Source organism: Pipistrellus kuhlii, unplaced genomic scaffold (genome assembly GCF_014108245.1).
Source record: "Pipistrellus kuhlii isolate mPipKuh1 unplaced genomic scaffold, mPipKuh1.p scaffold_m20_p_2, whole genome shotgun sequence".
Lineage (NCBI taxonomy): Eukaryota > Metazoa > Chordata > Mammalia > Chiroptera > Vespertilionidae > Pipistrellus > Pipistrellus kuhlii.
Window position 1 is genome coordinate 72,207,085 of NW_023425515.1, and position 24,772 is coordinate 72,231,856.

The 24,772-nt window shown below is 36.4% G+C and overlaps 1 protein-coding gene across 1 annotated transcript in view; it reads right to left on the reverse strand.

Annotated features, from left to right (window-relative positions):
* Positions 1–24,772, reverse strand: part of LOC118724369 (ABI family member 3 binding protein) — a 238,964-nt gene that overhangs the window by 110,182 nt on the left and 104,010 nt on the right. Inside the window, exons 7-14 of the mRNA XM_045584034.1 lie at positions 18,363–18,411; positions 17,017–17,088; positions 16,127–16,219; positions 11,070–11,147; positions 9,138–9,212; positions 8,312–8,386; positions 7,586–7,657; positions 7,005–7,079 (exon numbers count right to left, since the gene is read on the reverse strand). Coding sequence (XP_045439990.1) covers positions 7,005–7,079; positions 7,586–7,657; positions 8,312–8,386; positions 9,138–9,212; positions 11,070–11,147; positions 16,127–16,219; positions 17,017–17,088; positions 18,363–18,411 — 589 coding nt within the window. The remainder of the gene's footprint in view (positions 1–7,004; positions 7,080–7,585; positions 7,658–8,311; positions 8,387–9,137; positions 9,213–11,069; positions 11,148–16,126; positions 16,220–17,016; positions 17,089–18,362; positions 18,412–24,772) is intronic.

Here is a 24,772-nt window from a genome sequence, read left to right on the forward strand (position 1 = left end):
TGGGTGTAATGAAAACCCAAGAATCATTTAATAAGCTCATATGTGTATAAGATTGACAGTGTTTTTTTCTTCTCTCTTCCTTCTTTTCATTAATTAAATAATTTATTGTTATTATTATTAAGCATCTATAGCAATTCAGGAAATTTGGTGATGGGAAGGGGATGCGTTCAATGCAAAAGTCTGCTGTAGTAAGAAAATGGTAGCAGGGTACTCCTTATGTACTGTGAATTAGATGAAGTGATTATACATTATTTCTAAGACATAACAACCCAATGAAAAAAATTATATATTATTTTTCTTTAAAAATGGGAAAACCGAGGATCTATTGTCTACAACCACGTAAGTAGTAAATAGTTGAGCTAGTTATTAACCCAGCTCTGTCTCATCCTATAGTTCATAGATTAGAGGTCACATTCACATTGATAATAAACATCAGGGACTAGCCAGCCTTCCTTACAGACCACTTGTTTTTTTCTTAAAAAATTTAGAAGGCACCTGGCTCTAATAAAAATATTTGATTTTCTCTGTTGTACTATTTAGTGAAAATTACAAAGCAAGCTATCTGACATAGCTTAACATTGAGTGGTTCAATGGACAAATTCAGAAAGAAATGAATGAGAATAAATTTTTAACTCCTTTACCTATTCAAAGGCAAATCTTTCACATATCTTTTTTTAAAAAAATATATTTTATTGATTTTTTACAGAGAGGAAGGGAGAGAGATAGAGAGCTAGAAATGTCGACGAGAGAGAAACATCGACCAGCTGCCTCTTGCACACCCCCTACCGGGGATGTGCCCGCAACCAAGGTACATGCCCTTGACCGGAATCGAACCTTTCAGTCCACAGACCGACCCTCTACCACTGAACCAAACCGGCTTCGGCTCTCATATCTTCTTAAGATAAAAAAAAATAACTCTCTTTGCTTTCAGGAACTCTAAAAGACTACTAGGATGGTATAAATACAACTCTTTGAATCTCTTAATAGAAAACTGCCAAGTATGTACAGAATTATATTATTCCAATGAAGAAGAAATGCAACAAATACATGCATATACATGCAGTGCACAATTCAGTAGGGTGCAGGTGTGGGTGTGGGTGGGGCTGGGGTTGGAAAGTACTGAGAGCTTTTCTGGAACTCACTCTGTAATAACACAGAAATCATAGTCAACTGGCCACCTTCCAATAGAACACAGACCAATTCTATTTATCATCAGAGAGTTTGAATTCTCTGAATGATTGTCACAAGCACTAAAATATTTCTAAAATGTGGTCAGCTTTCTTCTAATGCAGACTTTATAAACAAGTTGGCATTCTGGCATAATTGTAGAGCAGATTTTTTAAATTTCCTTTCTATACTTTAAGAAGAGTTGGACTTGTCAAGATACTAAAAAATTATCAATCCTATTTAAATGTAGTTTAGAGAAAGTTTAATACAAAACACAATTCAAATAATGGGATCAGAAAATGCAGCACTAATGAAAGGTTAGGGGAAATAGGCTTGATGACTATACTTCTCAGGTTTCCTGGAATATTCCAAATTCCAAATACCCTGAAGCACTCTTGTCATAAACTATTGAAGTGACCCAGGGATTTGAAAATTTAGTATGCAATTTAGAATTTCCACATAGCTTTTTATATTCAAAAGTTATACAAAAATTCTTTGGAGATTGTGCATTCTAATGATTTAATACAGAATATGAAGTAAATGTGGAAAACAAATGTAGTAAATATGGAAGCAAAATGAATTTTACAAATGGTATTGATAAATCATGTTTAATGGTTGATAAAGAGAAAAGCAGACACTGGCATTCAGTGCTGGTCTGGTGCTCACAGCTAGGCTTGGTATTCTTCTGCTGAACATCAACAATTTTAAAGAATACCAATATCAAACAACCACTTAGTGACTAAGATGAGTGGATACAAAAAACAAGAGCACACTCTAATTGTATGGGACACAGACAAATGAATGAACACAAAAATGACTGTCCCTACAGTCTGGCTAATATGACTAACTGTTGCTTATTTATCAATCACAACTTTAGCTTCACTCCATTCTTCTTGTCTTCTCATTAGGAATTATTAAAAACATATATGCATAGGCCATGGTCATGAACAATACTGTGGTGAAGACAGGGAATGGAACTGGGAGGAGTTAGGCAAAGAGGCAAGGGAAATAAGGGATATCTGTAATAGTGTTCAACAATAAAAATAAATTATTATGCTATGTATAGTCAAATTGAAGTTATGTATAAGATAGAAAAAGGTAATTATTGAGATATTCAATCACAGAATTACCCCACTTTCTGACAGTATCCTATCCACAAAGTTTCTGTTCCTTGGAACCTCTCCAGAATCACCTAACAGAAGATCAAATCTTATAATAAGTCCTTTCCAAAACCATCTTACTAAATGTTCCCAGTATCTCACGGTTTTTTAATTCCTGTTGTTGCAATGAGTCAGTAAACCTAACTTTGTTCAAATATGGGTGTGTTCCTGGTAGTCTTTGAGTGAAGGGAATTGATGTAGTAAGTATACATGCACTGTATCCCAACAGAGAAACCAAATTATGTTAATTTTGCTATAATAAGATCATTAATATCAGTTAAAATATATGGCTTCTTCAAAGGATATAACAACTGCAAATTGAATTAATGGTTTTATGGACCAGCATTCAAATACTATCTCTACCTCTTTCTCTTCTTAATTCACCAAACAATTACATTTGAAAGTCATGTTAGTTGAAATATAAAATAAATAATCTTATATCGATACATTGAAACTAAATAGGTAATAGATAGCCTTAGTACATGTATAAATTCACACAAAATCAATCACAAAAGAAACAAAAAAATGCTAAAATCAATAAAAGTGTGCTATGACTATATCAACTCTTTTTTTAATAAAATATATATATATATTTTTTTTCAGAGATGAAGGGAGAGAGATAGAGAGTTAGAAACATCGATGATAGAGATACATCGACCAGCTGCCTCCTGCACACCCCTCATGGGGATATGCCCGCAACCAAAGTACATGCCCCTGACTGGAATCGAACCCGGGACCCTTCAGTCCGCAGGCCAATACTCTATCCATTGAGCCAAACCAGTTTCAGCTATATCAACTCTTTAAGTCACAAATAATGCATATGATAAATTTTAATTTAAAATTTAACCTGTTAGGAAGATGCCACAGAACTCCTATATAAGAGTTAGATGTAAGCATTTTGCACAGTAGCAAAAACAAGGGATAAGAATCATCCACTTTGAGAAACCAATCTTATATTGATTTGAGCTCTCTTGTCTACAGTTAACCACATTTGATGAGTCTAATCTATACCATGTGAAATGTTACAGACTTCAGTGACAGATAGTGCTTCTCAAACTTTAATGTGCAAGACCACCTAGAGATCTTTTATATATATATGATTTTTTACAGAGAGGAAGGGAGAGGAGAGAGATAGAGAGCTAGAAACATCAATGAGAGAGAGACATCGACCAACTGCCTCCTGCACACCCCATAACAGGGATGTGCCCACAACCAATGTACATGCCCTTGACCGGAATTGAACCTGGACCTTTCAGTCCGCAGACCGACGCTCTATCCACTGAGCCAAACTGATTTCAGCCACCTAGAGATCTTAATAGTAGATCTTGACTCAGTAGATCTGGAGCAGAGCCCCAGATTCTGCCTTTCAGCTAACTTCCAGTGACGCCAATGCTGCTGGTCCAAAGACCGCACTGAGTAGCATGGATGCACAAATTAAATGTTGTAAGGGCAGGCTAGGAGTTCCTGGGGCTACTGGTCATGTCTGCAATAATTACCAGCTGTGCTGTTACAGCCCAGGACAAGCCCCAACACTTCATCAAAAGAAGGTTGGCAGTTAATAGTTAGAAGTTCTGGGGCGGCCTAAAATTGCCCTGGCAGCAGTGAGGCAGCTGAATAATAAAACTGCATAGCCACTAGTAATATTCCAAAAGGGCAAAACCAGAATATTTCTTTTCTGAAATTAAAGGCAAAAAAACTCTGCTTTTAATGGGATTTGTAATCACACCTATATTTGTCTCCTTGGAACTCTACAATCTTCACTTCCCAACCAATTTCCCCCACTCCCAAAACTTGGTTCAATTCAGACTTTATATATAACCCATGCCCTACTCATTAAAACTCCATATGATTCCCTTGAGGTTTTGATCAGTTTGCTCTTGAATAATCAAAGACATCAAAAACAAACATACAAACAAACAAAAAACTAGAGGCTTCTCAAGGGAGACCTTGGGGGATCCTGTGTCTCCTGTGCTGTAGCACAGAAGCTAAGAGATGAAAGGGGCCTAAGAGTTCATCTAGTCCAGTGAGTGTTTGGTTTGGGAGATGTGATGCTCATCAAGTATGTGGGAGTGAGGCCAGGCCTGCCTTAGTGTTGCAGATAAACCATCACAGACGCCCTTAGACTAATGGCTGTTCCATAGTCACAGTGTGATAGCTAATGAAACACAGTATGAAACTCTACTCAGGACCTGGATTCAAGTGATCTGGAATGCTAAATGTACTTTTACACCCACAGTAAGTAATTGTAGTAAAGTTTCTGCATCAGTGATTAGAGTAACTATGGCTTAGAAAGACCCAATTTGAGGCTTCTCTGGATTGGCTGACAACTTTAGCCAACTTTCAACTGTTTTCCCACTTGAGAAAATTAGTGGATATTATAATAGTAGACATGCTTACTTTATTTTTTTTTAACAAACTTTAAAAAAATATATTTTATTGATTTTTTTACAGAGAGGAAGGGTGTGAGAGAGAGAGTTAGAAACATTGATGAGAGAGAAACATGAATCAGCTGCTTCATGCACACCCTCCTACTGAGAATGTGCCTGCAACCAAGATATTTACATGCCCTTGACCGGAATTGAACCTGGGACCCTTCAGTCCACAGGCCAACTCTCTATTCTGAGCCAAACTCGTTAGGGCAGTGGTCTGCAAACTACGGCTCCAGAGCCACATGTGTCTCTTTATCCCCTTGAGTGTGGCTCTTCCACAAAATTCCATGACCTGGGCAAGTCTATTTGGAAGAAGTGGCTTTAGAAGAAATTTAAAAAATTTGGCTCTCAAAAGAAATGTCAATTGTTGTAGTATTGATATTTGGCTCTGTTGACTAATGAGTTTGCCAACCACTGGGTTAGGGCATGCTTACTTTTTTTGAACATCCTTATATTTTCTTGCTGAGATCTGAGACCACTGCAGATATCCGAGAAAAGATAATTTGACCAAGATCTATGCATCTGAAGGCTCATTCTCATCCTTTCTCAAACCATTCCAGCTAAGAGATGAAAGGGGCCTAAGAGTTCATCTAGTCCAGTGAGTGTTTGGTTTGGGAGATCAAGTATGTGGGAGTGAGGCCAGGCCTGCTGGACTCTTTACTGGAGATTTCCACAAAATGTTGGCTATATAACTTTATTACTTGAACTTCTAACTATATTATATACTATATGTGCTCCCAAAACCACAACTAGAAAATATACAAAAATTAAAATACAAGCAAGTAAAATAAAAATAATGGAGGTAATCACATTAAGTGGCTTCTGAGGTTTTATAATTATCAAATGCTGAATATCCATCCTCTTTAGTTGACTATTAGATATAAAAAAAAGACACACAGGAGAAAACTTTTTAATTGAGAAAAATCTATTTTCATAAAAGGAGATCTATCTCCTTTAATCAGTTTTAGTGGTGGAACACAAGAATTCTCAGAAGAAAAAAAGTCAATTGCCGCAATTTATAAAAGAGCAAACTAAGACCTAGAAATGTAGAATTAAAATATCTAAAGTATACATTTAACAGGAAAGCTAGAATTGAAAAAAAAAGACCATTATTACTTCCAAGACCTATGGTCTTCCCTCTATATCACAGTATGCTTACACATTTTAGGGCTCAGTAATAATATCTTGTACATAGCAGGCACTCAAATATTCATTGTTGGCAAATATAAGGTATTGCATGAGGGGCAATGAGAGTCACCTGCCCTACCCCAACTCAGCTAGACTTGCTGATTTCCACCTGCAAGCTCAGTTGCTCCTTGCTGAGCAAATCAAAACTGACCCGAGGATACGCAGGGACTGGGAAGCCTTTATAAAGTTGGACTCTGGATACAATGTCCCATCACTGGCCCCTGGGCCCCAAGTCATACTGCTCACTCCCAGGCACCTAGTACCGCACCTAGTACCACATTTGGCATGTAAAAGGTGCTCAATAAATAGCAATCATTGTCACTAAAATGGGTTCATTGCTGGAAAAGAAGCAGATATCTACCTGCAAGGGAAACATTACATTCACACTGTTAAATCTGACCTAGGATGATGCTTCTTATTTTTTGGTTCTGCCTCATGGCACTAAAGTGATCTCTAGGAATTCAATGAGCCAATACATAGTTTATCTTCTAGCCAAAGATCTGAATAGATGTCCAGATGTTAAAATACAGATATTTAAAACAAATGCAAAAACATTTTGCTTTTGTACTGAGAAAAAAAATTAGATTTATTTAAGTATAAGAATGAATTATAGCTTTACCATTTATTACAAAGTATACTGATAATCAATTAAGAACCATATAAAGATAAAAATGAGAAACTCAATACAGGCAGTCCTCGGGTTACCTCAGAGATCTGTTCCTATGGTGCAACGTAATGCAATTTTCGCCGTAAGTCGGAACACACCTACAGAGCATCTACGTCACTCACATGGAGCACATACACAGCAGTAATGAAGTGAAACAGTAAAAAAAAACTTAAAAGAAAGATAACAATTCCTGACTTTTACTTATGGTAAATAAATAATAAAAAACATAAAGCACATATGTACATACATTGAAATGACGAAACTTTTTTTTTTTTTAAAATAAATACCTGGGAGATGGAGATGTAACCACCAAAGGACATATGTCAAGTCTGATGTAACCCAAGGACTGCCTGTAAGGTTGTTTCAGTCTATTTTTTAAAAGAATGCAATTACCAGTTTGAGGTGGTAAAACTTTGGAATCTTCAGATGTTTTAGTTATAGGTGCAATCCATGGCTTTTCACTCGAAGCTACAGTAGTAAAAAGAAAGGGAATTTGTTGAAATTTTTTTGAGGAGGAGAAAGAAACAGAAACAGGTCGCTGGTATGGTTGACTATGAGAATCCTGCAATGAAAAGCACACACTCGTTCTATCAAAAGCCATTGTCTAGCAAGAAGAAATTACCATGTTCCCATCCTGAGAGCATGTAATTGGTTAGTGACTAGAGAGAGACCAAAGGTTGGTGTCATACTCTCAATGTTTTTGAGGATAGAAAACTAACTTCATGAATTATGTGGAATTGATAGAGTGAGGATTAATACAAAATTTTAAAAAAATTTTAAAAAAATCCAAATATATGTTTTTTGTTTGTTTGTTTGTTTGTGTTGCGTTACCAAATCAACACTTGTCTGGCTAAGTTAATGAAATTCATTAGTTCACTGAGGTTTTTGCAGAGATAGGACCCAGGGAATGTGGCCTCCAGAATTAAGCACTCATCACCCACATCCTAACACCAGGTTTCAGGTGCTGTTATTACCCAAGGCGCCCCCAGGTTTCTCAAAAGGGAAGGGTGTTTTTGCCTGAGGAAATTCTGGAAGTCTTTTCGGAGCTGTAAAGAAACACATAAGAAATGTTATGACTTGAGGTGCAACTAACAGAGAAAAGATTTTACTAAAGCAATAAACAAACACAGAAAGGCAAATTATTCACATTAAGAGGGACTGTTAGTAGTGTTTTTTAATTCTGTGTTTCAACATTGAATGATATAATAAAGCTCCCTTTTCTGGTTTTTATAACCAGACACTGTACTTGAGCTCTTCTTTTAATTTTGATTAAACTTGTTTTCTAATTTATTCAGCTATGTGTATGTGTGCTCATGTAGACTCACATCAAGTACCAAACATGTCTGAACTAGCAAATGTCCATCTACTAGCATTTAAAAATAGAATTGTAGTGATCACATAGCTCTATAATTAAGCTCACTTTCACCAATAACTTTTTTTATACTGCGTTCATAAAGAAATTAGAAGAATTCTAAATAGCCGAAGGATTTGATAGAGAGAGAGATTCTTTAGGACCCTAAATTATAAAGATTTCATAACATTAAAACCATGGTGTTGAGGAGCTTATTGTTTTATAAGCTAAGTGTTTCTTCTTTCCTGTGAGGAGATAACTTTAAATAAATTAGCCTAAGGACGGCTTCAAGCATGCATAAAATTTGCAAGGTAATAATAAGCTGTAGTATTTAAAATTTTTTTTTTACCTAGAGTGCTCAGAGGTAACTCAAACCTAGGTATTAGAATAGTTGGCGATCTTTCCGGGGTCTTTTCGCTGAGAACTAAAATAAAGAAGAATTCAGTTAGCAAATGTGTGACCTGGGATTCGACACTGTGGCTTAACCGTGATCCTGTGATGCGTGCTCACACAGAGTGTGCACCGGCAGCTGATGCCTTTCAAGAACATGGCTGGCTTTTTCTGGAAAAGATGGATGTGGCTGTTCAAGGTTGAAGGTGCATTTTCAAAGGGCTTCAGTGAGGAACGATGGTAAACATCACAAGCACAGAACAAAACACATGACGCTGCTTTTCTTTGAAGAGAACCAAACAAGAGCCTCCTGGGCCACGAAGCAGCTAACAGGTGTGACATGAAATTCTTATTAGAAAGCACGACATTTTGGGGGTTCTCCTCATTTTAAGCACACATAAGACTTGAAAAAGCCATTGCAAACAGAAAGCTCGGACACAGTCAAGACTTCCAGGTTTCCCCCACCTCTCCAAGCCTCCTGGGATAAAAGGCTGTAATCTGTGCTTCTGTACATCCTGGGAGTCTGGGGGAAAGGTGTGCAGCTAGCTGCTAGCATCCAGTGCTCCCTCAAACATCATTCACCAGGATCAAGGCAAGTGATTAACGCTAATGAAATTGGTCCAAGAAATAGGACGATTAACTACTGCCAGTAAGGAGGTGAGAGATGAGGGGAAAGGTAAGGTACTGAGTTACTTTTCTTTTCTAGAGTGCTAGGAGGGTTTTGTTTGTTTTAGAAAAAAAAACAAAAAACAAACAAAAAAACAAAAAAACCTTCTTAGAATTACCCAGTGTTGTTTCTGAAATATTTAATGCACTAGACACAGTGGATTTAGTGGTTCCTAGAACTGAGTCAGGAGTCACTGGAAAGTAAAGAAGACAACTTTATAAGTTAATATAAAATTACAAAGCAACCAAAGACCCTAAGACATTGGGGCCTCTTGGAATAAATAACTGGCGCACAGCTCATTACTTTTCAAGTTACGTATGTTAAGGATTCCATGGCTTGCTTGTGCCACAGCCTGACCTGACATGGCTCCCAATGTTTTCTTTCCAGATTGGGTCCACTTTCCATGTGTTACAAAAAGCACTCTGAACTGACCTCTATGAAAGCACTTAGGAGATTAATCATAACTCTTTATTCATCTGCCTTTTTATTTCTCTTCACCTTCAAGTCTTAGCACAATGTCTGGGATATAGTAAACAAGCACATAATAAATGTTTATTAAATGAATCAATAAATAGGCAAATAAAACAATGATCCTGGGCAAAGAAGGTTTAGTGAGAACCATTACATTCTATGATTTCTCTCTTTCAAACTGCAGTCAACATGGGAAGGTTGGAACTGGGTTGAAATGATGATAAAGATGCAAATGCTAGGTCAAAAGCAAAGAAGACCTCAGCTAAATAGTGTTCAAGAAATAAGAACCAGGATCACTAAGATCTGGAGTGAATTGGGAGCTAGACAATTCTAGAATTTTTGCATGGCTAAGGACTTGTGGTAACACAATAACACTGAATAATAAGTTATGGTGTTTAAGTGTTTCTGAAGTGGAACATTGTGAGAAAGATTTGGCAGAGAACTAAGAAATCTATAGACTCTTCCATGGGCAGAATCTTCGGGGCAGAAAAGAAGTTGCAGTCATCCACTAAATCATGCCTATGTTTTTATTGGTATTGGACAATTATATTGAAATCAGAAACTACCTAGGGATTTCATTCAGATTATTTCAGCTTCCTGAATAATGTTGACCTCTGCCCCACCTGCCATGAAGGTGAGGGATGGAAGGTCCATCTCTCTCCTTTAGACAGAGCCACATACTTCTTGCTTGTCAGAAATATCCCTATTTGAATTGATTTCTTGAAATCACATTATTTTATTTTCCCCACCAATATTTAACTCCTCTGGATCAGTTATGAATCTAAGAGTTTAGTACAAGCTAAAAACTACTAATATTTCAATTTATAGCAATTTTATGGGTTAAAATTTTTACTCTAAATTGGAGTTACTTTGCTAAATGTGGATTTGGGGAAATTCTTGCCAGATGTTTGCTTCACTGTGTCCTAGATGAGGTGGTATTGCTCTGGCAAAACACTGTAGTTCAGAGAATAATGTGTCCCCAGTGGGCTTGACTTGGGCAGTTCATTCATAGGAGAAATGCTGAATGTTTGTTAGTAACGGCCGATAAATTGTGGGGAAAATGCATTCCACATTTCCTCTTTAAAGAATTTTTACTGAACTATTACATATTATCTCTATTGGGATTTTTAATCTTCCAAAGACATTGCTGCTCAATGATATAGCTCTCAAGCTATGGATTTGTGAAGGTTAATCATGGCATTTTGCTCAAAAGACAACTTGTGAAAGTGGAGAAATGAAAAATGGCCTCATGTCTTCACATAAAAGGAAAACACCAAAACCAGGCATTACGTTTTAGTATAAGATTATTTCACAATGTTGAGGTAATAGCTTTCACTTAGAGTGAAAAATACAGTTTCCATATTACATATTAGTTATATGATTCAGTAGTTCATTTTGCAGCTATTGGTTTTCCAGACATTAGATTAAAGACCTAGAATCACATCACCTATTATTCTGTGCTATCGATCAAAATGAATTTCCTACTGGCTCTTTACTGGAAAAAAGCACGGTCTTACCAAGCATTTACTATTAGAAAAATATTATTTATTGCAAGTGAACAATATGGGGATCTCATTACCTGTTATGGGCTGTGCTGGGATTTTTTCTACCTTTGGTGTTTTAGATTCAGCTGGTAATGCCAAGGTTTCATTCTTAGCTAGAGAGAGAGAGAGGGGAAGAAAGAAAGAAAGAGAGAGAGAGAGAGAGAGAGAGAGAGAGAGAGAGAGAGAGAGAGAACAAACAGTTTACCTCACTTCCCTATAACACAGTGTCCAAATACAATTCTTTCAAAAACAGAATCAAGTAACAAACTATTTCCAGAAATCTATTCTGCTTTTATCTCTTCCCACCAGGTAGTCAACACATTTATTGTGCATTTCTACCAGGGATTAGCATGAATGGATGACAGTGTTCAGAATCCCTTCTTTGGACCCTCAATAATTAAGATTTAAGTTGGCATTGGAATGAAGGAATAAATCACAACCCAACACTTGGATAACTCTCAAGTCATTCTTATTCATAGAGTTTCTGGAAGGCATATGTTGCATTGCAAATACTCACTGGAATTTTATATTGAAGTACTCCTAATTTTTAAAAATATCAATGAATAGAAAATTTCCATTATTATACATGGTAAAACATGCAATAGGTTCAGATATTTTTAAAAAACATAAGCAACACACTTGGGAAACTAAATTATTTGAAAATACTTGTGGCAAAAAAAATACCGACAGTAATTTATTTGAGCCATGTCTTAACAAACACCGATTGTTTTGGTCACTGAGGGGATTTAGTGTAAAGATTAAAATATATATTTTTCCCTCTTCAGACAATTATTCAGGAAACTTCCTTCTAAAATGTAGATATTCTTTTTCAAAGTACATTTCTATACCAGAGTTTCCCAATGATTAAGATATTTCTCATTTTAAAAATGCACTAAGGATTAATTTGAGTCAGCTCTTTCACACCAAAATCAATAACCTGCTTATAATATTTTGAAACAGTCTAGTGCAGTGATTGGCAAATTATGGCTCTCGAGCCACATGCAGAGCTTTGGTCCTTTGAGTGTGGCTCTTCCACAAAATACCGCAGCCTGTGCCAGTCTGTTTTGAAGAAGTGGTGTTAGAAGAAGTTTAAGTTTAAAAAATTTGGCTCTCAAAAGAAATTTCAATCATTGTACTGTTGATATTTGTCTCTGCTGACTAATGAGTTTGCCAACCACTGGTCTAGTGGCATGAAAAAATTAATCTTTGAGATACCCTGATTGTGTCACTTTGAACTGATTATAGCTAGATGGGGATTTTGTAGAGTCCAAAGGCTGTACAGGAACATCTTGGGTTTCTCAGCCTTGGCACTATTGACATTTTGGGCTGGATAATGTTTTACTGTGAGGCCTTTCCTATGTTGCAGGATGTTGAGTCGCACCTCTGGCTTTTACCACTGAATTCCACTAGCATGTGCATAATGTGACAACCAAAAATGTCTCCAGACGTTGCCTAATTTCCCCTGGGAGACAAAACTGCTCTTTGTTGGGAACTATTGATCTAACCTGTTCTCTCAAAGTTCTTTGAGGATGCAAACTTTGTAACCTCCTTTTGTAGTTCACATCCCCGCTGTAAAGACCATTTTCTTCTTTTCAGCTGACATGAAATATTTATTGGTGATGGACAAAGGCAGTTATAAAATCATCCCTTTCACAACGTTAATAGAAGCCAATCAATTTTTAATCTGTGTTATAGAAGCATTCAGTATATTTCTACATAGAGCTAATTATTTTCAGGAGTGACTTAAAATGCTAGAAATAGGTGTCATGAGTGCTATATACTTGCCCTATCATATCTAATAGCCATGTGTGTGCCTTGGATTCATGAGCACATGAAGTTGCACAGCAGAAATTGTTTGATTCCAGCCGAACCTGTTTGGCTCAGTGGATAGAGCGTCAGTCTGCGGACTGAAAGGTGCCAGGTTCGATTCTGGTCAAGGACATGTACATTGGTTGCAGGCACATCCCTGGTGGGGGATGTGCAGGAGGCAGCAGGTCGATGTTTCTCTCTCATCGATGTTTCTGGCTTTTTATCTCTCCCCCTTCCTCTCTGTAAAAAAATCAATAAAATCTATTAAAAAATAGAAATATTTGATTCCATTGTTCAAATTAATTTAGCAAGGCATAAAGAGAGAGGACTCTATTTCTAGAATAACTAAAAATGCCAATCCAGTATAATTTTACAAAAAAATTCTATTTTTAAAACTTCTAAATTTGATCAACCCTTTTTCCTGCCCTTTTTTGTAGTCACCGTTTTTTGTTTAGAAGCACTGTGATTGTTCGCACAGGAAAAACCATTCGGGTTACAAATTTTTATGAGCATGTCCTGGTTCTATTATTTTCAGGATGTGCCATAGGAAGGTGTTGGCTTTTATTTATCAAATGTAAGATTATAAGGTTTCTCTTTAAGGGTCTTTTCTCTTTCAGTATCCTCTGATCCTTTCGGGTACGTTTGCTCATCCTCTCCTCCCTATGTAACATCCTGTGTTCTTGATGGTTGCCAGGGTGACTAGGACTATTTACTGACTTGCTTACTTACTAATGTATTTTAACATCCATAGACTTTCCTGAATGCTCTAAATTGTTTTGCTTTAGCTTCTTATATTCTAAACATGCCCTTAGCTGGCAATCACCTTAGGCTGAAAAGAAGCAAAAAGGGTAAACTATGTTCCTGAGAGAGAACTGTATTCTTTACACATCACCAATTCCTTACAAAGGCATATTGTATTTCTAAATATTGCCTTGCAGAATAGAGAAATTGGTGGATGGAGAGATATTTAAATGGGGGATTTTATGTTTCCTATCAAACCCAAACATTCCTCCATATCATTTATGTACAAGTGCACTCTTGGCGCCAGCGGAGCAAAGTCCCATCAGAATGACCTGAAACCCAGGAAATTTCTTTTCCCTCTCTGATTCTTCTGTACCTTTTTTTCCCCAACACTGTTGTTTCCGTTAATTTTTGGCAAGCTAAGTCTTGACTTTGGCAAGCCCTATGTATATCCCTGGGTGATGTGGGTGTAATACTAATTTTCTTGTTTATATCTCTCATTATTCACACCATGTGCTCTTAGAACAAAAGCTAATAATTTCCCAATGTCCCAAGATGGACACTGTTGGAATGAAGATATTATTGTTCGGATTTACCCCATTAAAAAACTGGACTTTTCTGAATTGTGGTGATAAATAACCCTAGGAAAGTTTATTTCTTCCTTAGTAGTATGAAAAATTGCTTATGTCTGCATTAAAATATTACAGTAAATTTAAAATGTAATTTTTAGAATACAGTCTGTTAAGATGTTACATTGGATGGATTTACTGTACATTTTCAAATATACTATCAATCTCTTCAATGCATAAAAATGGCCAGTGTTAAATTTGACAGGTGTTTCCCCGGAAACACAAGTTAAAGAGATATTTAACTATTCACATACCACTTCTTCCCTATTAAAATTACAATCCTGAAGGCTTAGTGATTTATATCAGAAAAACAAAATAAAAACAAAACAAAATCGCTGAATATCTAAAGTATACAAAACACCTGAATTGATATTAAGGTAGCTTGTGGAACTTTGAAAAAAAAAAAAAAAAAAAAAAAAAGGAAATATCACTCAAAACTAGGGGATGAAACATCTAATTCTAAACTGGCAGCAGTGATCTGAGAAGAAAACTGCCCATTTTCAGTCTCCTTCACATCCCAGGTTTTGTAGTTTTGAGAGACAGATAGGGACCAGATCAATAAGAGATTGGCTGGCTCCTTTTTTTTCTCTTTCCAAACAAGTTTTCAGGTGAGGAGTAAGATAGCGTGTAGGCTCCAGACAGAGACCAGGTGAGTGTAAAAATCCCGAGCTCCGACTCCAGACACAGTTCCCTGAGGGCACTGAGTTTGGAGCTTCCTGGCTTTGCGTGCAGTGTACAGATGACGTGGAGTTGAGTCACAGGGTTGTACAGTTAAAAGTGAGATGATCAAGCCTGATGTACGAATTAAGGATATGAAGCCTAGGGTCACATGTCTATGCGCTTGGAAGCAACCCATTCTGACAGCTATGAATATTTTACAGTAAAAATGTAAGGGTTGAACAAAAATCACAAATATTTACTGGCAAATATTTTAACATCTTAAGGAAATGGTGATGCATAAGCTTTGAAAATTGTTCTAAAACTGTAAGTCTAATAGACCACCTATTAAGTGTTCTTTACCCACTTAAGTTTTGTTCCTCCTTCTTTCAGGAAGTTCTCAAAATTAACAGTTAAGGAGAACTTAGGAGTTCCTAATTTTTAAAACAGATACAGTCTGATTGCCTACCATCAGAAAAATAAATAGGTTAGGTCTCCAATAAGGAAAAAAGGGAAAAATAAGTCTGAGGTCCCAGGATGTGCTGTGTAGCTCACCATGATAGGACCCAGTAATGTGCTATCTGGCACAGAGTAATGCTTAACAAGTATTTGTTGACTGAGTGCTACCAAACAGGGGCTTGGGCCTCTGTTTTTGCATCCATAAAATGTGAAGAGTTGATTATGTAAGTGCTGAAGTTCTTAGTTAGTACCTACTTTAGGGAAAATATTTTGCATTTTTAAGTCTTATTCAATTTCCATCACATTATACCATCTCCTTTCATATTTATCAATAGCCCAAGACATTCTCCAGACCAGCAGTATCACCGACTGGTAAGAAATGCAGATTCCTAGGCCCAAGCTCAGACCTACTGAATCAGTAAGTCTGGAAGGGTTAGGTAAGGGGGAATGAGCAGCAGTCTGTTCACAAGCTCTTCAGGGTGTGTGATGCTTGATTAAGTCTGAATATCAAACTAATTTGATATTTAAATGCAGCAACTAAGCTCAGTGATCATCACAATTGTTCCCTGGGCTCACTTTAATTGCTGGATCCTATGGTAATTTTATTTTTTTGAGGAGTGGCCATACTGTTCCCATAGTAGCAATCCCACTTTACATTCCTATCAACAGTACAGTCTGTCCCTTACTTTTACTTTGAGATCCCAAATAGCTCATTTTGTAGATTCCTTGGATATTCTAAGACTATCAGTTCTAATACTTGGTCACTGAAAGTTCTATCATAGAACTTTGCTGCTTACCTAATTGTGTCTTGATTGCATCTGAAATCTCAAACATTATGGATGTAGGAAGTTTTACGGTGGTTTCATTAAGACCAGGAATAACAAGGTGAACTGGAAGAAAACAGAAGTACAGATGAGAGAAAGAAAATGCATTATGCCATAAAATAAAGTTCAGAGTGTCAGATATTAGTAAATATTAAGTTTTGCACTTATTTTGCTTAGTTATGATTAACCACAACTTTAAAATGTTGGAAAAAATATGACAGTATTTTTTAAACAGAATCTTTTTCTTATTTGAAACTGAACTACTAAAATCCTCTGACTTTTAATCCATGGACTTAAAAATTGTAAAGTGGATGCTTAAGATGTTATGGTAAACAAAGGATACCACTATTAATAATAAACAACCAAAGGACTTGTATGCATGCATATAAGCATAACCAATGGACGCAGACGACAGGGAGTGAGAGTGAGGGCAGGATTGAGGGAAGTAGGGGGTAATGGGAGAATAAGCACACATTTGTAATACCTTAATCAATAAAGGGGGGAAATAAAAAAATAAAAAGAGAGAAGTTCAATATAACAAAGACTCCTTCATAACTGCAAAAACGCTGTGGGGTAGGTAGGATGGGTTTCATCATTCCCACTAGGCATGAGCTAGAGTTAATTCTCTAACACATTGGGATAGAGGTAGCATCTCTTGGCTCCTAGCCTAGAATAAACAAAGCCAGGATCCTAAATATTGAAAGGAAATGAATCAACATCAGTTTAACAGATCTACTCACAGTGCAAAATTCCATAAAGGCATATATATATATATATATATATATATATATATATATATATATATATATATATATATATATATTGCCTGACTTTCTCTTGGTCTAGAGTTCAAGACTACTCACCCAGTATCGTTCCTCCAATGGGAGTCCTATCTGGGGGTTTAATTGAAGCTCTGTGGGTAACATTCTGAATCACTGTTGAAATACAAAAAGATAATAGTGTGTGTTGGGGGAAATAGTCAGAAAGCAGTAAGAAGCTAATAATGTGAAGTCATCTGCACTGAAGAAGCACTGAACTAACTTTTCAATTAATAAAAAGGAATTCATTGGGTTGACCACAGAGCCAATGAAAGGACTAGAAGGTGCATCTTACCTTAACACCAATGTCTATAAGTACTGAAAGGCTATTATTACTTTATCATAAAGTGTCCTAGTCTAAGAAGCTGAAAATTTCCTAACTAATGCACAAAATGAGGCAATGGCCTAATAAATTAAAAAATTAGAAAGTACTAATATATATTCTCAAAGCAAAGAATCATTGGATAATTCCAATTCTAATTGACCCTACTTTCAGAGTATACTTGTGACATTATTTTCTTAAAATGAAGAATAATTTTAAGTCCCTGATCTCTTCTCCCAAGAAACTTTCTGGACATAATATAGTAGACCCAGAAAAAATTATGCTAAGTGAAATAAGCTAGTCAGAGAAAGATTATCACATGATCTCACTCATATGTAGAATCTAATGAACCAAAAAAACTGATGAATAAATATAGGCCCAGAGACAGAGAAGCATGAACAGACTGTTGAATCTCAGAGGGAAGGTAAGGAAGGATGGGTCAGAAGAGATCAACCAATGAACTTGTATACATATATGCATATCCCATGGACCCAGACAATGGGGTGGTGAGGGCCTGGGGTGGGGGCCGAGACAGAAGTGGACTAGAAAAGGTTAATGAGGGGAAAAGAAGAACCTATGTAATACTTTCAACAATAAAGATTTTTAAAATGTGTTTAAAATAATAATTTTAAAAATTGAGTCAAAACAAAAACAACTGGATAATGAAATAAAATAAGACATTATAATTCTTGAAACCTGGAAACCTTTCCCTAAAGTTTTCATTTAATTCATTTATATCCTCTTAATGGTTTCCTTCATGAATGCTAGCTTAACACTAAGCTAAGCCACACATATTTAAAGGGATTTTTAGAATTGAATACTTATGATTGCTTTGTCTCTAGTTGTCCAAACAACATGACTTGCCAGGACTAGGACTCTTGGTATAAGAGCCAAAATTACCTATTAACTTCTAATTTACTAGGCCATACTGATTACTTCAAACATTTTCTGAAAAAAAAAACAATAACCAGAGAAGTTGAAAAAATATGTGTGATGTTGAATTACTCAATTAAAAAAAGTATATTAAAATTGTTATAAATACATATCCAGAGCAGACTCATAAAATTACCTTGCTTGATGATTGTTATTGGGATCAGTTTCCTTGGAACATATGCTGGCTAAAAAAAAAGGAAGAGTCAGTTTTGATTTAGTGCTAATAAAAAAAATAATAGGAACTGGAAGTAGCCCTTTCTTGTCTTCAATGAAGTCTCCCAAGACACTGGTTTAACAGTAGTTGGAAAGAGCTGTAGTACACCTATATCTGCCTCTACTTTATTTTACAACTCTCCCCATAAATGTCCAAGGATTTGACAGAAGCAATTTCTTCAGAACTCCCATTAGTTTACTTAGAAATTGCAATGGAAAGAAATGAAATCTTCTGGGTTGAATGCTAGCTAATTTTCACTTTATTTCAGGTGTAACCCATCAAACTCTGTCTTTACCTTCTCTCTCAAATAGATGTTAAGCTACATATTTTCTTTCTAAACCAAACAATATCAATTGTTTGAGTACACCCAATTGCTGCCACTGCTACTGCTACTACTGCTACTACCACACACACACACACACACACACACACACACACACACACACCATGAGCTCCTGACACCACACATTTCCTTGCCCAAGAAGATTGAGCTTGGAATCTAATCTAGACATGTCTACTTCCAAAGCCTATACTCTTAACCATTCTGTATAGATTTTTGCACAAGGAACCTCAGAATTAGAAGGGTGTTTCTCAGGAGACTATGCACTTTTATCTCTCCCAAATTGCCTCTGATGTCCCACTGGAAGTTTTGAAATCATAGAACTACTTGAACTAGGGATGGGTATAGTGTGAACTTCAAAGGGAAATCATCACTAGACACATTACTGTGAAACCAAAGAAGAGACATGGGAACAAAATAAGAGAAAGGCAACAAATGATATAGAGAAGAATTAGGTTGAGTTACAGAGGTAAGCATGACATCAATTTCTTCTTTTAAAAATTGATTTCAGAAAGGAGAGAAATGTCGATGTGAAACATCAATTGGTTGCCTCTTGCATGCACCCTGACGAGGGATCAAACCCTCAATCTGGTATGTGCCCTGACCAGGAATCAAACCCATCACTTTTGGTGCATGGAATGAAGCTCCCACCAACTGAGACACATCAGCCAGGGAGACTTCAATTTCTTGATGCTTAATTTAAAGTCCATGAATAGTACATATATTCTACCTACTAGACCTGTTGATAAATCAGGATGTGCTGAATGAAATACTTACAACATAATTGTGAGCAAAAGAGACTAACATGTTACCATTTTATTTTTAAAATATATATATTTTATTGATTTTTTTACAGAGAGGAAGGGAGAGAGATAGTTAGAAATATCGATGAGAGTCATCAATTAGCTGCCTCCTGCACGCTCCCTACTGGGGATGCGCCCGCAACCAATGTACATGCCTTTGATCGGAATTGAACCCTGGACCCTTCAGTCTGCAGGCCCATGCTCCACTGAGCCAAACTGGTTTTAGCAAACATGTTACCATTTTAATAAATGACCTTTCCATAATAAAGAAGTGCCATTATACCAAGCTTACTGTTGGCCATTTTACTTCTTGTATTAAGGTCCTTATGTTTAAAAATAAATAAATGAACAAAATTGACTATTATCAGATTATTTTAAAAATAATCTACGTATTGACTTAGAGCTCTAGACTGAATGCTGTGCCCCTCCTAATTCATATGTTAAAATTTACTCCCCAGTGTGATGGCATTAGAAGGTGGGGCATTAGAGAAGTGGTTAGGTCATAAGGGTGGAGCCCTCATAAATGGAATTAGTGCCCTTATAAAAAAGACCCCAGAGAGCTCCCTCCACCCTTCCACCACGTGAAGACAGCAAGAAGATGGCCTGTTGTGAACCAGGAAGTGAGCTCCACCAAACCCCAAACCTGCCGGCGCCTTGATCTTGGGTTTCCCAAACTCCAGAAGTGTGAGAAACGAATGTTTCCTATTTCAGCCACCCAATCTACAGCATTTTTGTTCGAGTAGCCCTAAAGGATTAAGACGCCCAGCAACCTAGCCTAAGGAACTAATTGAAGATACAAATAATATTTTATGTGTAAGGGTGTTTATTCTCCGATGTGAAACAATCTCATTATCCAAAAACAGAGGTTTTATTGAATAAAGTATGGTTCAAGTTTTTGACATCTATTTAATAAAGTAGAAACATATGCATGCTGTAAATACAAAGGATACAAATTTGTAACCACAACATAACCTGATTTTATAACAAATATGTATAGACAAAAGGCCAGTAGGAAATAGATCATAGTTTGTTTGTTTTTTAAACAGTAGTTAAAAAAAAACAAAACAAAACAAACTATTGTTGTTGGGTTTTTTTTGTTTGTTTGTTTTTTTGCTGTTAAGAGAGAAATTTTATTACTTAAAAAACTTATAAGACAATAAAGTAAGGAGGTTGTGTTGTAGATAGTAAAGAGGAATAGATTCAACATCAAGAATTCTGACTCCCCAACAGTAGTTATTTTTATAAGCTGATAGTAATTTTATTTCATGTACCTTTCTCTATTTTCCAAATTTCTTACATGAATGAAATACACTTATGATTAGAAAAAGTTAATTTAATCAACAATCTGTTCAATTTCGACATATGCTCCTGCACTGCATAGCTCATATACCATTGGTAAAGAGAAAATATTGTAAATATAATTTGTATATGATTTTTCCCAGGCAAGGGGAGGAGGAAAGTAGTAATAGAAGCATAACTTTCAAGAGGGAGAAAAAAAAATCTCAGCCTTGATGTTGCACTGGCAGTAGGCTATCTTTCACCTTTTTCATAAGAAAATAAAATATGAGCACTTGTACACAGGAGCCTTCTGCAGAGAGGGACAATCAGCCCCATAGCACTGCCTCGTGTGTCCACCTTACTTCCACCTGCCCTGCTCCTGTGAAAGGGCTGACAGTCCATGGCCTCTCCTTTCTCAGAATTCCAAATGCCTGCTGCAGCGACCTCCAGTCCCATGGGAGCACTGGTCGGAGGAGCCACGCCATCTTTGCGGGCATGAATAATGGTTTTTGTTAGAGCTGTGGATGCAGCCCCAAAGAATTTTGAATGCTCTGTTTTACTGAATGTAATGCCCGTTTTGCTGAGCGTGAAGTTTTTCAGGGAGACATCCCATTATAGTCCCATTATAGCAGAAAGGCTGGCAGGTCACTGGGTTGAGCCTTTTTGTTGCATTATTCCAATTATCATTTCTTTTGCTGAGATTATTTTTTAAAACAACTTTTTTACAAGGACAAATAGAAAATATTTCACTCTACAGATGGATGGAACAAAGTTTCTCTTGGAGTTCTTACTTGAGTTAGACCCATATTCTATTAAGAGGATAGAAAGACTGTATGTACACTATGTGCTGCCAAAAAAAAAAAAAAAAAAAAAAAAAAAAAAAAAAAAAAAACCCCACAAGGAAATTATTTAGCTGCAGAATACAATTATTTTTATTCTTTTTAGACCTATAATTAGTCTCTCACCTCTTCTGAAACCCAAAGATGCACCAGGATTGGACTATTGAGCAGGTAGCTGCTTTTCTGTAAGCAGGTTTTTAAAGGGCATCAGGAGAGTCCCTGTGTGCCTATGTTGAAGGCTCTAAAATTCCCAAGAAGAAATCCATACTGTGAATCCTTTCCCTGTGTTTTCTTATAAAAGGACAGGGAAATGTTTGTTACCTGGACTCACTGGAAAATGAAGCATTATGATAATTTCCAAGTTAATGGTGTTTAACCAATTGCAATCCAATTTTAATTGGATTGTTTCAGGAATAGTGATTTTGCTTGCTTGCTTGCTTAGAAGGTACCAGTAACCTGTCTCTGCCATTTCAGACTTGCTGTTATGAACAGCTATCAATCTGTATAAAAATCTCAGTGCAGCAGGCGGGGGCTGTGGGAGAGGGGAGCGAGGCGGTGAGAGTCCCACGGGCTGTGGCACAGTTTAGCTGGTGTGGCCTCAGCAGAACATGATGTCTATGGACACCATCATGGCACCAGTTTTCTTTCTGAAGTCATTTCCTTGCTGATTCTCTTCTCTGCAGCTTTTCTGACCCCCATTCCAACTGCAAACCTCCATCGCTACTTCCTTCCTTTGCTCTCACCTTGTCATTCAGAAAGTATTTTTCAAACATTTGCTACATACCAGGAAGTAAGCATATTTTCTGTAAGAGGTGGATTATTGTGTTTTGTTTTTTACTGAGTTTCCAGATATTCTGTCTCTTGAGAGCCCAGGTTGTAATATATCTTGAGCAGGGTGATGGTTAAGGGAATTCACTTTTATCATCTTTCTGGGAACACTGTGGCTTGAGCATCCAGTTGGTGGGATTCAAGAGAGAGATTGATGCTGAAGAGGTAATAGGCAATGACCTGATGACCAATTCAGCCCTTTCATCCTAATTAGGGGAAGCCTATGCTTGCCCAGAAATAATCAAAGCAGCAGCTGCCACACAGGACAAGGGACTTTCAATCTACCCTGCATTATACTAACTTCCCCCTCCTGCTATTTTGAAAATTAGCTTTAATACAACTAGTGATGGTACCAGGATGCTATTCTCTACAGGTTATTCTTGAGAGGCTTGTCAATTTGGTATTATTGTGGTGTCAGAATATTCATTGCAGATTTATTTAACTTGATGTTCAGGTTCTGAGATAAGGAGGAGCTGTCCATTTGGGCAATGGCTAATGGTTGCTTAAAATTAAATGTCAATGGCTCACAAGCCAAACCACATCAGAAGAACTTGGGCATGTTACATTCTGGTTTTAATTCATTTTGGGGATATTCTAATGGAAGTTACAAAACCTACTGATTCAACCTAACCTCTGGCGAAATGTGAATCTTACATTCTTCTTATGAAAGTCTTCATATTTCTGATAAGCTAGGGAGGAATCAGACATATACCTTTGGTGATATCATTGGCCTAAATATAATTTTTTCAAGTTTCTCCTTAGGACAACAATTATTAAGAATGGAAGGACACATGATATATTTACTGTTCACAATCTCAAGGTCTGGGAGGGGACCATAAGGTATTTCTTACTATTCACTTTATTTGTCTATAACTTTACATTTTAAAATTAGCACCATGTTTTGTGGTGTTTTTGTTTGTTTGTTTTGTTTTGTTTACCAATAAAAGATGTGGCTTTTTAAAAGATGGGTGGATCTCTCATGGGAAAAATTTAAGGGTAAAAATAGATGTCATATATTAGGGCAACACTGACTCTAAGGAGATTTGGATTAATTAAGCTTCTATTTTAAAGTCTCTGTTAATAAATGCTACATAAAAAAATGATTGTTCAGTGAACTAGTTAGAAATCTAAGATTTCTAAATGGTAGACATAATATATTAAAGTTAGGTCTTTTTGCCATTGTTTAAAATTTTTTAAATATAATAAAACCTAATAGTAAACATTTAATCACAAACATTTAACTTTCATAAAAACTGTTCTATATTCTCAACATGGACAAAACAGCACCATTATAATAAAACATGTTGTTTTCATTTAAATAAATGAATCTCAAGTAATATAATTTATATTGAAAGAATAATGTTTTGTTTATGCATATACTTTTTCACTGATTTTTCTAGAGGTATATGCAGGGGTAACATTGAAAGTATTTACAACTGGTAGAACAAAGTTACTGACCAAACAGGAGAGATTCCTGCTCTTGTCCCTGGCACAAGTGTACTGAGCATGCCAGCAGAACACGTGCTTACAGACATGGATTACAATATATAATAACCATATGCTGAAGATGGGGGCTGAGTTCAACATTAAAATTTTTTGTACTTAACTCTTTTATTGTAAGTGCTTATCACTGCATTAAACTATTTCCCCACGCCACACACAATAATACCAGGTTCATTCACTACTTTGCAGAAGCGATAGAACACTGTAATACGTATGCATTGGAGCTGAAACTATCTATTAACAGTCAATTTTTTTTAACCTAAATAGTATTTATCTTTTAAATCTGGTAGCCTAAAGTTCAGATTATTGCTCTCATTTCAAATACCTCTTTTTAGAAGATGTTAAGAAGTTTTTGCGGGATATAAGTTTTAGGTGTAAGCATGCATATATGAATAAAAACAATTTTCAATGTATCTTTTGCTTAAAACTCTAAAAGTAAAACATCTGGAATCAGTTCACTATCTCTTGAAATATTGCCTCCTAAGATCAGTCTCAGGGGAGATGGGTTAGTATTTGGAATGACATGGTCTTTATTTGGATTAAATATTCCTCTAAACTTTAGTAAAGTATCAAATCCACTTTTAGAATCAATTCTAAGTGGCCATAATAGATGGCTATGGCTCTCACAAGTGGTTTCTCTCCAACTTTCCTGTGTTCCTGAGCTACCCAAGAGCATAGACAGCAGTTTGCAAAACATTTTTTTTCTGCCCTCTAGACCGTAACAAAGAAGAACACATCACA